Source organism: Rhinopithecus bieti, unplaced genomic scaffold (assembly GCF_001698545.2).
Source record: "Rhinopithecus bieti isolate Rb0 unplaced genomic scaffold, ASM169854v2 scaffold_13400, whole genome shotgun sequence".
NCBI classification, from domain to species: Eukaryota; Metazoa; Chordata; class Mammalia; order Primates; family Cercopithecidae; genus Rhinopithecus; species Rhinopithecus bieti.
Genome location: NW_016807991.1, coordinates 27,898 through 43,011, shown reverse-complemented (window position 1 = coordinate 43,011; position 15,114 = coordinate 27,898). Strand labels below are relative to the sequence as shown.

The 15,114-nt window shown below is 44.5% G+C and overlaps 2 protein-coding genes across 5 annotated transcripts in view; one reads left to right on the top strand and one right to left on the bottom strand.

Annotated features, from left to right (window-relative positions):
- LOC108537417 (60S ribosomal protein L21) lies at positions 1–556 on the bottom strand. Its single transcript, XM_017884871.1, has one exon. The coding sequence runs from the start codon at positions 489–491 to the stop codon at positions 9–11; it is 483 nt and encodes a 160-aa protein (XP_017740360.1). The 5' UTR covers positions 492–556; the 3' UTR covers positions 1–8.
- Positions 1–5,119, top strand: part of VEZF1 (vascular endothelial zinc finger 1) — a 17,338-nt gene extending 12,219 nt beyond the window's left edge. For all 4 annotated transcript variants that reach the window (XM_017884869.1, XM_017884867.1, XM_017884866.1 and 1 more), the window contains one exon: positions 1,747–5,119. In XM_017884869.1, coding sequence (XP_017740358.1) covers positions 1,747–2,174 — 428 coding nt within the window. In that variant the 3' untranslated portion in view covers positions 2,175–5,119. The remainder of the gene's footprint in view (positions 1–1,746) is intronic.
- The last annotated feature ends 9,995 nt before the right edge of the window (positions 5,120–15,114 follow it).

The window sequence follows — 15,114 nt, the reverse complement described above, 5'->3', positions numbered from 1 at the left end:
AACACCTATTATGCCATGAATTCATAGGGAATAGGTTCCAGCAGCTCAGGCTCCTTCCCATTGGTCCTCACAAAGTGTGCTTCTCTGGGTGGAGCAGGCTGGCGCTTCAGCTGAACCCAGGTACCTTTCTCTTTGGCTTCTTTCTTTTTCTGATCATTTTCCTTCACGCGTTTCAGGAAGCTATCTCGGCTCTTAGAGTGCTTAATGTGCTCAATACGCACATTAATTCTCTTGGCAAGAATCTTGCCCTTAACTTGTTTGTTTACAACAATGCCAACAGCATGCTGGGTAACGTTGTAGACTCTCCCAGTTTTGCCATGGTAACACTTGTGGGGCATTCCTTTTTGAACAGTACCCATTCCCTTGATGTCTACAATATCACCTTTCTTATAGATTCGCATATACGTGGCCAAAGGAACAACTCCATGTTTTCTAAAAGGCCTAGAGAACATATATCGGGTGCCTCTCCTCTTTCCCTTTGTGTTCGTCATTTTGGCGAATTACTGGAAGATGGCGGTTCCGGCCGAAAGGAGAGAGGGAAGTATTTTTTAAGAAGTGTGTAGACCTGGCTCACACCTTAATCCCAGCACTTCGGGAGGCTGAGGTGCACAAATCGCTTGAGCCTAGGAGGAGACCAGCCTGGGCAACATGGTGAAACCTGATCTCTACAAAAAACACAAAAATTAGCTGGGCATGGTGGCACGCACCTGTAGTCTCAGCTACTTGGTAGACTAAAGTGGGAGGATTGCTTGAGCCTTGAAGGTTTGTGACTGCAGTAAGCCATGATCATGCTACTGCACTCCAGCCTGAGCAACAGAAGGAGACCCTGTCTCAGAAAAAAAAGTGTTCAGGTTTTGTTGGGTCAGAAGGACCAGGGTCCCCTAACTCACTGCAGGGTCTCCTTGCCTAGCTAGTTCTCTTTGGTATGTTTGGTGGTATGTGTAATATGTAGAGTTAAAGATACTAGGCATAAAATAGATGATTGTGTCAACATCAGAAACAGAAGAAGAAATAGGAGTGAGGAGAACATGAACTTATTGAGGAGTGTTTTTTTTCTTTCCTAATGTAGTTAAGAGACATAACCAGAAAGAATAAGATTATTTAACTGAAACATATTTCTAAAACTGAAACAAACAGATGATACTAAAATAGCTTGTTTATCATTCCCCAGTTATGCATTTTTAAAACCTTAACAGAATGTGACTTCATGTCTCAGGCTTTAACATACTTATTGAGTATGCACACCTCTCTCTGCTAGTTACAGTGTGCCTTATGAGAAGATTTTTCTGATTATCTGTTATTGTGTAACCATTGGCCCAGCTCTGTGTAAACAAGCTCTTTAGCCTGGCCTGCTGGAGGTTGGCTCTTCCCAGGAAAGTTTTTAGAACTCAGAGGAACTGCATGAAGTAGTAGTGAGAACACTTAGCCCTGCACTGCAGAAGTTAACTGATCCTCTCAGCATCATTGTGAGGTAGGTAAGTAAATCTAAACTTGAAACCTAAAGTGCAAGGCTAAACAAGTTGCTTAAGTCTTTACAGGAGGTATAGCATCAGAAGGTGATTCATACACTGGGATCCCTGGCCCCCAGGCTTGCGCTCAGAAAGACCCTCTGTTCTGTTGACCACTTGATAGAAAACTGGAATTTGATTACATGTTTGACATTTTTAATGAAAAGAAATTGATTCAGAAACTGAATTTTGCTCACTGTTTTGAGAATCTAAAGACCCTTTTGTCTTCTTATTTTAGAAGCTGCTAACCTGTGCCAAACCTCCACGGCTGCTACGACACCTGTGACTCTCACTACTCCATTCAATATAACATCCTCTGTGTCATCTGGAACTATGTCAAACCCAGTCACAGTGGCAGCTGCAATGAGCATGAGAAGTCCAGTAAATGTTTCAAGTGCAGTTAACATAACCAGCCCAATGAACATAGGGCATCCTGTAACTATAACCAGTCCATTATCCATGACCTCTCCTTTAACACTCACTACCCCGGTCAACCTCCCCACCCCCGTCACTGCCCCAGTGAATATAGCACACCCTGTCACCATCACATCTCCAATGAATCTGCCCACGCCTATGACATTAGCTGCCCCTCTCAATATAGCAATGAGACCTGTAGAGAGCATGCCTTTCTTGCCCCAAGCTTTGCCTACATCACCGCCTTGGTAAACAGTATTATAAAATCAAAATATGGGTTAAAGTAAATATTTACCAGCAACTTAACTTTTAGTTGATTAAAGCAAAAAGTAAACCATGAAATTGGGAGATTTTGTTATATTAGTTAATAAGAGTGTGGTAGCATTTTTCTCCAATTTGGCTGGGATTATTCAAAGTAGGGTGTGTATGTAACTTATCGCTGGACCACTTTAGTTTAATCAGAAATTCCTTTTAGCTGACAACATTGCTTAAACAGGATAGTAGTTGGCAAGATGAAATGCCAGAATTAAAACCAATCATAAATAAGTAGAACCCACTTCAAAATAAAAAAAAAAAAAAAAAACAGCATTACTGTTTCTAATCCCAAGGAATCACTTTATTGTAAACACTAGCAGAACTCTTCTCCCTGTACAAGGTGGATGGCTGATTTTAACCTGAAATTCTAAATCCACAGATTGAGAGCTAGTGTAGAATTGTCTGTGTTTATTGTTTTTATGAGTAAATACATGCATTGTCATAATAAAATGCATTTCAGAGAATATGCATTTTACCTTTGGGAATATGTTAATTTCAGGCAGCATTCCCTATGGGAAAGGTGATACCAGCTCTGATATGCAAAGCATATGATAATTTATCATTCTAACTTCAACATATAATAGGGATTGTGACCTGATATTTGGAGATGTAAATATTGCTCAGCATATTAATCCCGATGGAAAATAGCATTGTAGTTGACTTTTTAAAAAAAAATTTTAAAAAATCTACAAATTGTGTTTTGCTAAGAAAAGCCTCAACTGACAGAGGAGAAGTCAAGTGTGTGGACAGGCAGCCTCCTAACAAACAGAGGCCAATGGGACTCCTGTTTAGGAGCCAAGGAGTACTTTGGAACAGTTCAAATATATTGCTTTAAATTGGAAGACGCTGGAGGCACTGGGATGTGATATGCCCCTCTCTCTCCCAATCAGAGCCTGTTGATGTTACAACAGGGACAGATGTGTTAGTTGCTCACTAGAGTTTATGTCATATTAAATTGTATACAGTTTTTATTCTAACCACTAACTAGGTAGTATATGCCCCTTCAGAACATGCAGAGTGTATCTTTTTTTAAATTTCTCCTTCCGTTTCTTAAGTATTGCTCAGATTTGTTCAACTTTGTAAATATGGACATGACTTTTTTTTTTTTTCTTTGAGAAAACACTTGTATCAGCTTTGTGGTGTTTTCAGGGAGACAGCTGTCTGCACTCCCTGTAGAAACCCAGCAATGATTCAATGATTGTGCATGTTGAGACATGTGCTTTTTATTTCTTAGCAGGATATTTTATCTCTGTACATAAAGTAGAAACCAAAAGCTAGGGAAACAGATACGCTTTACACCATCATGCCACACATTGTTTTAAAGCATTGTGTTAAAAAAAGAAAAGTTAAACCAAGACGCTGTGATTTTTTTTAAGTTGCAATATGTTTTTGGTTTTTTTCATTTTTTAATCATTGCAGTTAAGAGAAATGGAAATTAGTTGTGTTAATCTTGCAGAATGTTTGCAGGACTATCAAACTGGATGATTTCCGTTTATACCCTACTGTGTCAGTTCAAGCATCAAAATACCTTGCATCCGAGGCAGACTTCCTACATCAGGGACAGGTATCTGTGTGTCATTATACAAAACAGTTCTAGGGGGTTGAACTACATAGTAAAAAAAATAAAATAAATAGTACTTAGTGTAAAATAATTTTATAAATGATCTTTTGTACTTTAGGACATTAAATTGTACAACTTTTGTATATATAAAAGCTTAGGAACTTTCTGTTTAGCAGGAAGGCAACACATTCCTACACTTTTAATGTATATGTTTGTTATAATGTCCATGTAAACATGCCCTATGTTTGTGCCTTTTAATTAGTTTGTCTCAATAAACAAAATGTAGAGAAAAATATGTAGCTATGACTTTGTTACAACTGTTCTTATCCACAGTACAAAATGGTTTGTTTTAATATGTAGAGCATTATGTGTGGACTACTGGAAGGACTCGTGTAGGGAAAGCCCAAGAATGACCCTGCTGAGGCCTGAACTGGGAGGCACAGTGGCTACATTTGGAGGAAGTCCACATTTCCTGGCATGCAGACCCAAAATTGGGTTCTGGCTCTGCCTGCTAGGATCTGTTATCTCTGATGGGCTGGCAATCATAATCCACAATTCAGACAGCCCAGGCTTCCTCCACAGTGGTCCAAGGAGCAGTCCTCAGTGGGGACAGGTGTGGGCCCTACCCCTAAGCTAGAATGTGGTTGTCAGAACCCTGAAAGTATTAGTTCTAAAAAAAAAAAAAGATATATACTAGAAATAATTGTTTTATCAATTCATTGTATAATAAACAGGAGTGAGACTTCATTGTATGACTTCAGTTAAAATGCTATTTTGTATGCATTCTTTATTCACTTAAGAAGCTTGTCTGCAATAATAAAGCCACGTCATGTCTTCTTTTGGGAGGGAGAGAGTCGATGGCAGGAGGGGGTTGTGGGTGGGCCACTGAAAAGGGGGACCGAATAGGTTGTGTGGTGAAATTCTCCTGTGTCTTGGAACTGGAATTGAGTTTCAGTGTTGATGAACTGATTCAACCAGGTGTTGAAGGCACGACGGCCACTGCTCTATGAAAAGGGAGAGTATGTTTTTCCCTTCTGGTTGTAACCTGGTTAAGAGCTTCCCCTTTATCAGATTGGCAGCTAAACAGTTGTATTAGATAATCCTTAAATCTGACATCCAGCCTGTTATGCTCTAGGGTTCGCTGCTTGGCCTGCATTTGCTTTTTATTGTGTATCCATTCCCCTCCTACGGTGTGCTCCTGAATGAAGGTTTCTATGTAAGCAGATGATGATTTTACCTGTCAATACCAGCACTGTATTACTAACATGCAAAATACTGCAGATTTATTTTGAAAATTAAAGTTAACCGGTCACAAATGTTATAATGGATTGCTTAATACCTCAGAAGCTTCATCAGTTTGCTCTGATAATAGAAAAATTTTTTAAGTACTATCTTTTCAGGTGTGCACATCTCAGTATTGGGTTGGAGAGAGGGAGGGTCCAGTATCAGGCTGGTTGAAGGGTGGAAGGGCACCAGACTGACTGCCCTTGGTAGGTGCACCCTCCCAAGCAGCTTGGGTAAGGCCCAGGAAGCCAGGACTGGAGGCATTGGCCACAGGTTTAGGTCCCTGTCCTACCCAAAAGAGAAGATGGGTTTAAAACATTTCTTCTCATGCTCTAGGACCCAATTTCCTTAGTTGAAAGGGGCATTAAGCTGAGTCCCTTGCCCATTTGTGTTCAACTAGATTTCTTAGATGTCCACTGAGGACCAACAGTGTGCCACGCACTGTTAGGCACTAAGGGGCATGAAAAGTTGATTAAGACATGGTTGCTGCCTCCAAGGAGGCTGTTAAGGGAGATATGATGAGTGATGGTATCACCAGAGAGCAAATCAGGATGAATGTGACACTTCATTCAGTGAAAAAGTTTTGGATACCTACATCTGTTTTATATAGAATTGAGGCTTTCCAAACTTCCTGTGATAATTGCTTTAGTCCTTTAGTGACTCAGTGAACACAGCTGGAGGAAAGTGTTCTTCGTGCTGTTTTTGTTCTGGGAACAAGGGAAGTGTTAGTTCACCGAGTTGCTAGTTAATCATTCCAGTCCTGGCTGTTTAGGTGTCCCCACTCATCTCAAAGGGCCCTGTAGTTTGGTCCTCTCTGAACAGACCTGGGTTTAGGACGTAGAGGGGATAGTGGAGGTTTTCACTTCAGTGTCCTCAAGGATCATTGGACAAAAAGTCCAATCTGTTCATGGGACGGTAATCAATTTTTCCTCCCTGCCCTAATAGTCTTGGCCATCAGTCTTGTACTTTTTCCACTTCCTCCTTAAAGAGTCTTATATCCTGAAAGAATGCCATTTGTCCCTGGTTTGGGTGTCTATAAATCTCCCCCACAGCTGGCCTGACATTGGCAGATTACTGGAAATCTCCCCTTGTAAAAATAGGGGGCTAGGCAGGGCGCGGTGTCTCACGTCTGTAATCCCAGCACTTTGGGAGGCCAAGGCAAGCTGATCATAAGGTCAGGAGATGGAGACTCTCCTGGCTAACACGGTGAAACACTGTCTCTACTAAAAATACAAAAAATTAACTGGGCGTGGCAGTGGGTGCCTGTAGTCCCAGCTACTACCGGTAGAGGCTGAGGCAGTTCGAGAATGGCCCATGACCCAGGAGCGGAGGATTGCAGGAGCCCGAGATGCCCACTGCACTCCAGGCCTGAGCGTGACAGAGCAAGACTCTGTGCTCTCAAAAAAAAAAAAAAAAAAAAAAAAAAAAAAAGGTGGGACTGGCAGTGTTTAGTGTGTAAAATGCAGGCCAGAAATACTGACTGAGTCTGCTGCCATTAGTCCAGATTCCAGCTTCTCTTTGTTGCCCACCTCTGAGCAATCTAAGGCCCATGTAGTTCCCAAAAAAGGAATGAAGGGTCACGGGCTTTCCTTTGAATCTTTGCATGAGGTAACCCTCTCCTTAGACCTACCCATTAGGGGTTGGCTAGTTAGCCTTCCTCTTCGCAAGCTAGGCACTTGACCCAGATCTTGGCCCTGGACCATGAAGGTCAAGTACACATCACTTTACAAACCCACCCTGGATCACTTGAGGCAAGGAGTTGAAGACCAGCCTGGCCAACATGGCAAAACCCCGTGTCTACTAAAAATACAAAAATTAGCTAGGTGTGGTGGTGCACGCCTGTAGTCCCAGCTACTCAGGACGCTGAGACATAAGGATTGCTTGAACCTGGGAGGCAGAGGTTGCAGTGAGCTGAGATTGTGCCACTGCACTGCAGCCTAGGCAACAGAGCAAGATGCTGTCTTAAAACAAACAAATGAACAAAATACTGCCCTGACAGTTTTTGTTGTTGTTGTTGTTGTTGTTTGTTTTTGAGATGGTGTTTCCCTCTGGTTGGCCAGGCTCGAGTGCAATGGCATGATCTTGGCTCACCGGAACCTCCGCCTCCCGGGTTCAAGTGATCTTCCTGTCTCAGGCTCCCAAGTAGCTGGGATTACAGGCGTGCACCACCACGCCCAGCTAATGCTGTATTTTTAGTAGAGACGGGGTTTCTCCTTGTTGGTCAGACTGGTCTCGAACTCCCAACCTCAGGTGATCCACCTGCCTTGGCCTCCCGAAGTGGTGGGATTACAGGCGTGAGCCACTGTGCCAGCCCTGCCCTGATAGTTTTTACCATGACATGATAAGAGAAGGAAGTTTTATACTTCAGATTCTCTATCACTACTGACTTGCATCATAATTTCAGAAGTCTTCTTCATCTCTAATTATCTTAAATTGACATCCCACCTCCCTCCCAACCCCTAAATATCTCTTTCAAAATTACGTAAAATAAGAACTTAAAATCATGACTCCTTTGTAATGTATGTAACTGCTAACCATGTAGGAAGAACTCTCATTAATGGAGTTTCCTCAAAGTGAGGTCCACCTGCATCTGGCTGTGTCAGAAACTAAAGAAGGACATTTGAGGAAAATATTCTGTTCTGCCAATGAGCTATTCTTTTGGCATGACAGCTGAGAGAATGAGATCAAGGGGAATGAAAGGGAGCGATATGCCCTTCCAATGACTGGGCCAGCAGCTCTCTCTTGCTCAGGCAAGGCTGGGACAGATGCACCAATTCTAGAGGCTGCCCATGGAGAAGAGAGCCATCCTCAAAGACTGGGATGAGAAGTCAGGTCTTTGCCAATCTTAGGGACAACTGGGGACTGCCAGAGGCTTATTATCCCTACAGAGTCAGCCAGACAGATCTGTTTTGAAGGAGCTTGGATCCCCAAGGCCCTTGCCTGTGAACCAAGGAATTCTTATATTTGTTAGTGGCAGGAAAAGAGCTAGAGAGAAATCAGTCTTGCATGTATATTGAGGAAGAAAAAGGGGAGTCTTGGAGGTTAGGAAGAGGCTAAGCAAGGGAAAAGAGATATTTTGGAGGAAATGTCCTTGTGCTACCTGTGGTATCACTCCTACCCTGACCACCCTCTCCATGCACCTGCCCTGGACTAGACATGATTACTCAGGGAACTTGGAGACAGGCTGCTATTCCGAGCCAGCTGTGATGATTTTTGTTTCAGCCAATAGGCAGGAAAGAAGACACGCTTTTCTTCACCAGATAAAGGAGAAAAGGCCAGGTGTGGTGGTTCATGCCTGTAATCCCAGCACTTTGGGAGCCCAGTGCAGGCGGATCACGAGGTCAGGAGTTTGAGACCAGCCTGGCCAACATAGTGAAACCCCATCTCTACTAAAAATACAAAAATTAGCCGGGCATGGTGGCGCGTGCCTGTAATCCCAGCTACTTGGGAGACTGAGGCAGGAGAATCACTTGAACCCGGGGGCTGAGGCCACAGTGAGTCTAGATCATGCCATTGCATTTCAGCCTGGGCAACAGAGTGAGACTCCATCTCAAAAAAAAAATAATAATAAAAAGGAGAAAAATCAGTAACTGAAGAAACAGGCAAGATTCAAGTAATTAGGAGTGGGGACCTGTGAACCACTTCTTGCTGGAAGAAGTGGGGTCCCACCCTTTCCTGAAATCCCAGAGCTCTGTCCCAAAAGAGTAGGTCCTGATTCCAGGGTGGCCCTGTCAACGTAAGGGAAATTCTGTCACCTTGTCAACACCAGAGATTCTGTGGCTATCAGGCACCTCTGAGGGAGAAGAATGGGGAGGAGGGAGTCTTCGGGAAGAGAGAGAAAGAAAGGAGACAGTCATTGCTTCTGCTGTTTTCTAGGCCTAGAATGCCCTCCCCATAACCAGCCCTCCAACATTCTTTCTCCACGGTGAACCCCTAGACATGCAGAAAGTGTAATTTAAATGTTGCTTCCTCTGAAACCTCTCCCTGCCTGAACTAACGTCAGGCAGTTAGTTTGTTCTTCCTTGGTATAACAGGAATAGGTGGGAGATATCAAAATAAAGGTGGAGGCAGTTTAGCATCCCCAGAAGGGAGGCTAGTTTCCAAACTGGATCATAGCTTCCAAAAGTTTTGCTACTTTCCTTAATCTCTGATTCCAAATTAGTGGGTTCATGGCAGCCTGTGATTGTTGCTGATTTTGCCCTGTATTGATGAATCCCAATGTCCAGGAGACCTGAAACACAACAAGGAACTGAGTACTAAGGACAGAAACAGGAGTAAGCATCAAGGTAAGTGAGGAGGGACCGCAGGGGATCCAGAGCAGAGGGAGATTTGGCATAAGGAACAACTGGGAGGTGCTGTAATTTAGGGTTATGATCAAGAGCAGAGACTTGGAATCTGAGAGGCCTGGGTACACATCCAAGCTGTGCCACTTGAAGCTATGTAACCTTCAGCAAACTATGTAGCCTCTCTGCCCTCTGTTTCCTAAGCTGTAAAATAAGCATGACAATAATTCCAACCTAGTAAAGTTTCGTTTTGTTTTGTTTTGAGATGGAGCTTCACTCTTGTTGCCCAGGCTGGAGTGTGATGGTGCAATCTTGGCTCACTGCAACCTCCGCCTCCTGGGTTCAAGTGATTCTCCTGCCTCAGCCTCCAGAGTAGCTGGGATTACAGGCACGTATCACCACATCTGGCTAATTTTTGTATTTTTGGTAGAGACAGGGTTTCACCATGTTGGTCAGCCTGGTCTTGAACTCCTGACCTCAGGTTATCCACCCACCTCGGCCTCCCAAAGTGCTGGGATTACAAACATGAGTCACTGCACCTGCTCCTAGTAAAGTTTTAATCTGAAGCATGTAAAGTGCTTAGCCCAGGGCCTGGTACAGAGGATGGAGCCTCAAATTCAATGTAGCCCATCTCTATCTGGTCCTCCTATTTCCAGTTTGGGTCATGGAGGCATCATTTTGCTCAAAGGCACCAATTGCATCCTCTGACAGACCTGCAAAGGAGCTTAATTGCCTTATTGCATTGCTTTCTCGCCTCAGATTTTGGGGGTTGGCATCCAGCATGGGGAACGAGCTTCATCCGAGGAATGAGAAAATGAGATGGATGGCACATCTTCTGAAAAGCAGGTAACTGGAGGCCAGAGAGGTGTGGCAGGTCAGACGTGTTCAGATTAGACCAGGGAAGAGTCACCAGGCTGGGAGACCCTATATGTGCCTATCTGGGGATGGTGCATCCTGCTTCAGAGAGGTTATTCCATCTCCTTCATTCTCCACATTCACTATATCCAGAGAAGGCACCTGTACAGCTTCCCCTGGCAATCTCACCGTCCTGACAATCAAAGAATTCGTTCGTCCTTCTCTAGCTGCAAGCTCAGCACAGGCCAGACCTCCTCTTTCCTTCCTAAGAAGAAAAGGAACACCACCACCTAGCCAGGTGGGATGAGGGAGAGAAGCCCAAATCCTTCTAGCGGGCTCAGTCCAGAGTCAGCCCTCACAGCTCCATCTCCGCTCCCTAAGGCGTCGGGGACTCACTTATCCGAGAGAGGAACCAGCCCCGTAGGGTACAAGGCAAATGTGAGTGTTGCCACGGCTGGATCGGTCACCTTGCTGTGGAGACCAAACTGGCTCCACATTGGCCTGGCACTTGGTGCCCCTCACCATTTGGCCTGATCTACCCTGCCGGCCTCCAGGCCTCCTCTCTGCCTCTTTCCTCCAACAGTAGGGCTGGAGAGGACCCGAGACAGACAGACAACTCTTGGGCGTGTGGGCCCTGCCCGATACTAGACCATTGGCGGGCTGGGATTGGCTGATATCTCCCGTGTTCTGATTGGGCAGGCGGCGGCCTATATCTCATTCACAGAAAGTATTACTTCTCTTCTGCTGGAGCTTGGACCTCGAATGTTGCTTCACTTTCTGCACTTTGCACAGTAGGTGTACTCATTTGATGTAAATAGATACAATTCAGCTATATGGTTTCCGCAGATGACGTGCCCCCAAATGCAGCATTGGCCCCTCAGGGATGGCTGAATCTGTCCGTTTATTGTATCCCCTATCCAAATCACAGCTGTACGACTGAATGGGACCAGGCTTATGGGAACTGTGGGGGCTGCGTTTTGCATACCCAGGTGAGGCCACGGTTTGTTTTGTTTTGTTTTTTAGATGGAGTCTCGCTCTGTAGCCCAGGCTGGAGTACAGTGGCGCGATCTCGGCTGACTGCAACCTCCGCCCTCCCGGGTTCAAGCAATTCTCCTGCCTCAGCCTCGCAAGGAGCTGGGTCTACAGGCGCGCGCCACCATGCCCGGCTAATTTTTGTATTTTTAGTAGGACGTAGTTTTGCCCTGTTGTCAGGGATGGTCTCGAACTCTTGACCTCGTGATCTGCCTGCCTCGGCCTCCCAAAGTGCTGGGATTACAGGGGTGAGCCACAACGCCTGGTGAGGCCACAGTTTTATCTGGTGAGACCTTTTGCTGGGTTAGCCTTTCACCCACTTTCACCGGCAGTCCTTTCTACCATTTACACTTGTATTTCATATTTCTTTGTCTTTAGTCATGCTGTTCCATATACTAGGAAAGCTTTCTTCTCATTCACCTACTTTTAAAATGTGGCTAAAGTTCCTGCTCACTAGGACTGTTGGAGAAAAAGCCGATTGCAGGGCTTGGACAGGGAAAACACAAAGTGAGCCTGGAATATTCAATATATATTTAGAAACAAAACTTACAAAAGTTGCAAAAGTGAAAATAGTACAAGAAATATCTATATACCCTTTACCCAAATTCACCTATTATTAACATTTTATCCCTTGCTTAATCACTTTATGGGGCTTTATCCAATTTTTTTTTTTCTGAACCATTCCAGGGTTTCATACATCAATTAGCTCTTACCCCTTAATATTTCTGTGTGTATTTCCTAAAAATAGAGATATGCTGTTACACCACAGCACAGTTAACTTTATACACTTACATTTATATAATATTTTTATTTAATCTACCATCCTTATTCCAATTCTGTTAGTTGATCTAATTATGTCCTTTTTCTTTCCTTTTTTTTTTTTTTGAGACGGAGTCTCACTCTGTCACCCAGGCTGGAGTGCAGTGGCATGATCTCGGCTCACTGCAACCTCCGACTCCCGGGTTCAAGCTATTCTCTTGCCTCAGCCTCCCGAGTAGCTGAGATTACAGGCATGCACCACCACGCCCAGCTAAGTTTTGTATTTTTAGTAGAGACGGGGTTTCACCATGTGAGCCAGGATGGTCTTGATCTCTTGACCTCGTGATCTGCTCGCCTCGGACTCCCAAAGTGTTGGGATTACAGGTGTGAGCCACTGAGCCTGGCCCAATTACAGCATTTTCTCCATTCCAGTAAAAGATCTAGTCTAGGGTCAGGTTATTCCATCTCCTTCATTCCGCACATTCACTACATCCAGAGAAGGCATCTGTACACCTTCCCCTTATAATCTCACCATCCTGACAATCACAGTTCATTCTTCTCTAGCTGCAAGCCTGGCACAGGCCTGACCTCCTCTTTCCTTCCTAAGAAGAAAAGGAGCACCACCACCTACCCAGTAGGGTGAGGGAGAAAAGCTCAAATCCTTCTAGACTGCTCACTCTTGAGTTGTCATGTCTCTCTAGCCTCCACAAATCTGGAACATGTACATAGCTGGCATTAAAAATACAGACCCTGCCTTATTTTGTTTTTAATGGAACATTCTCCATTTTGTGTTTGTCTGGCTTTTCCTCATGATCAAGATGAAGTTTTGGCCAGGCGTGGTGGCTCACGCCTGTAATCACAGCACTTTGGGAGGCCGAGGTGGGCCGATCACGAGGTCAAGAGATTGAAACTATCCTGGCCAACATGGTGAAACCTCATCTCTACTAAAACTACAAAAATTAGTTGGGTGTGGTGGCATGTGCCTGTAGTCTCAGCTACTCAGGAGGCTGAGGCAGGGGAATCACTTGAATCCAGGAGGCAGAGGTTGCAGTGAGCTGAGATCGCGTCACTGCACTCCAGCCTGGTGACAGAGCGAGACGGTCTCAAAAAAAAAAAAAAAAAAAGAGAGAGAGAGAGAGATGAAGTTCTACATTTTCAGCGGGAATACTGCATAGGCCACATGTCCTCAGGATATTACATCTGGAGACACACAATGTCCCTCTGTCCTTCATACATGATGTTAACTTTGATCATTTGGTCAAGGTGTTACCCATTTTCTCTACCACATAATTATTGTCCCCTGCCCTTGCAACTAATAAACAGTCTGTGGGGAGATGTTTGAAGACCATCTATATATCCTACTCCTTAACAAAATTTCGTCTTAGATTTAGCATTCATTGATGATCTAATTAAATCTTTACCACGATGGTTGAAATGTCTCTTTGCACAAGAAAGTAAGGAAGTGCTCAAAGAAGAGGAGGATTCAGCAGCAGAATGCCAGGAGTCGGCACATGGCCAAGTCCAAAACACTCTAAGCCAAAATAGGTAATGATAATAACAAATTATACACAATCGAAGGAAAATAGTAATCCATGAATTCATAAAGAAATGAGTGACTACATCTTCCTGCTCCCTTAAATCTCAGTTCAGCCTTTTTGTCCTTCAGTGGTAGATGTGCCCCTCTATGCTACCATCTCCTGCTGTGCTTCTCAACCTGCCACAATAATGTGACACTTTCCTGACTGTAGAATGGAGCCGAACTGAGTCCTGGGCTCTACCTTCCCTACCCTAAAGGGAGCAGGCTCTATAGACTGGAGTGTGAGGCCTGAGGCTGAGGGTCTAGCTCCTAGGAACTCAGTCTTGCCATAGCTTCAAGGTCTTCTTGCCCCAGAGGCTCAGCCCTGCCTCTAGGAGGAGGTTTCTCTTTTCTCTTTTTAAGAAACAAGTTACTCTGAAGTCAGTTCTCTATGGTGTCCTCCACCCACCACTTTGCTGTGCAACCCAAGTGAGGCTCTTCCTCCAAAGAGTAAAACATTTTTGACATTTCAGCTAGTGCCCAGAACCCTGTTCAGGGGTCAATGATTTAGTGCCAGCTTCCTCTCTCCTCCTTCCCTGACCATTTGCTGGCCCAGCAGAGGTTCCCTCCCTCCAAGAAGGGAGGATTCTTCCCCAGGACACCAGGGCCATGCGGCTCCTCCACCTGCAGCACCTGCTCCCAAGTCCCACACAGGAATATTCATCCTGCTTCACCCCGCAACCTCCTCTAGGGAGCTTCATTTCTGGGAAGAACCAGATCTGAGCATCTAGACCAAATTGATCTCAGGTATCCTTTCTTGGAATTGGAAGAATGACAGTAAGAAAAACAGGCATCATTCATTGAGTATTAGAGTGATGAGGAGCAAGCCAAGGCGATGCTGGTGCGCACCTGTAGCCCCAGCCATTTGGGAGACTGAGGCAGGGGGATCACTTGAGTCCAGGAATTCGAGGCCAGTCTGGGCAACAGGAGGCAGAGGTTGCAGTGAGCCAAGATTGTGCCACTGCACTCCAGCCTGGGTGACAGAGACTCTGTCTAAAAAAAAAAAAAGAGCTTAAGTTAAGAATAATTATGGAGGAGCCGGGCGCGGTGGCTCAAGCCTGTAATCCCAGCACTTTGGGAGGCCGAGATGGGTGGATCACAAGGTCAGGAGATCAAGACCATCCTGGCTAACATGGTGAAACCCTGTCTCTACTAAAAATACAAAAAACTAGCCGGACTTGGTGGTGGGCGCCTGTAGTCCCAGCTACTCGGAGGCTGAGGCGGGAGAATGGCGTGAACCCGGGAGGCGGAGCTTGCAGTGAGCCGAGATGGTGCCACTGCACTCCAGCCTGGGCGACACAGCGAGACTCCGTCTCAAAAAAAAAAAAAAAAAAAAAAAAAAAAAAAAAAAAGAATAATTATGGAGGAAAGTCATTTATGTTTAACTTTCCTCCTTCCAATTATAATGATTTTGAAGGCTAAATATAGACATATATACATAATCGATTATAAAGCAATGCATGTACAATGTAGGAAATTCAGAAAATCCAGAAAAATACTAATAACAAAATAAAAGTTATCTTTAAA

Coding starts and splice junctions, on each gene's coding strand:
- LOC108537417 (XM_017884871.1), bottom strand. CDS start 491: ATGACGAACACAAAGGGAAAGAGGAGAGGCACCCGATATATGTTCTCT.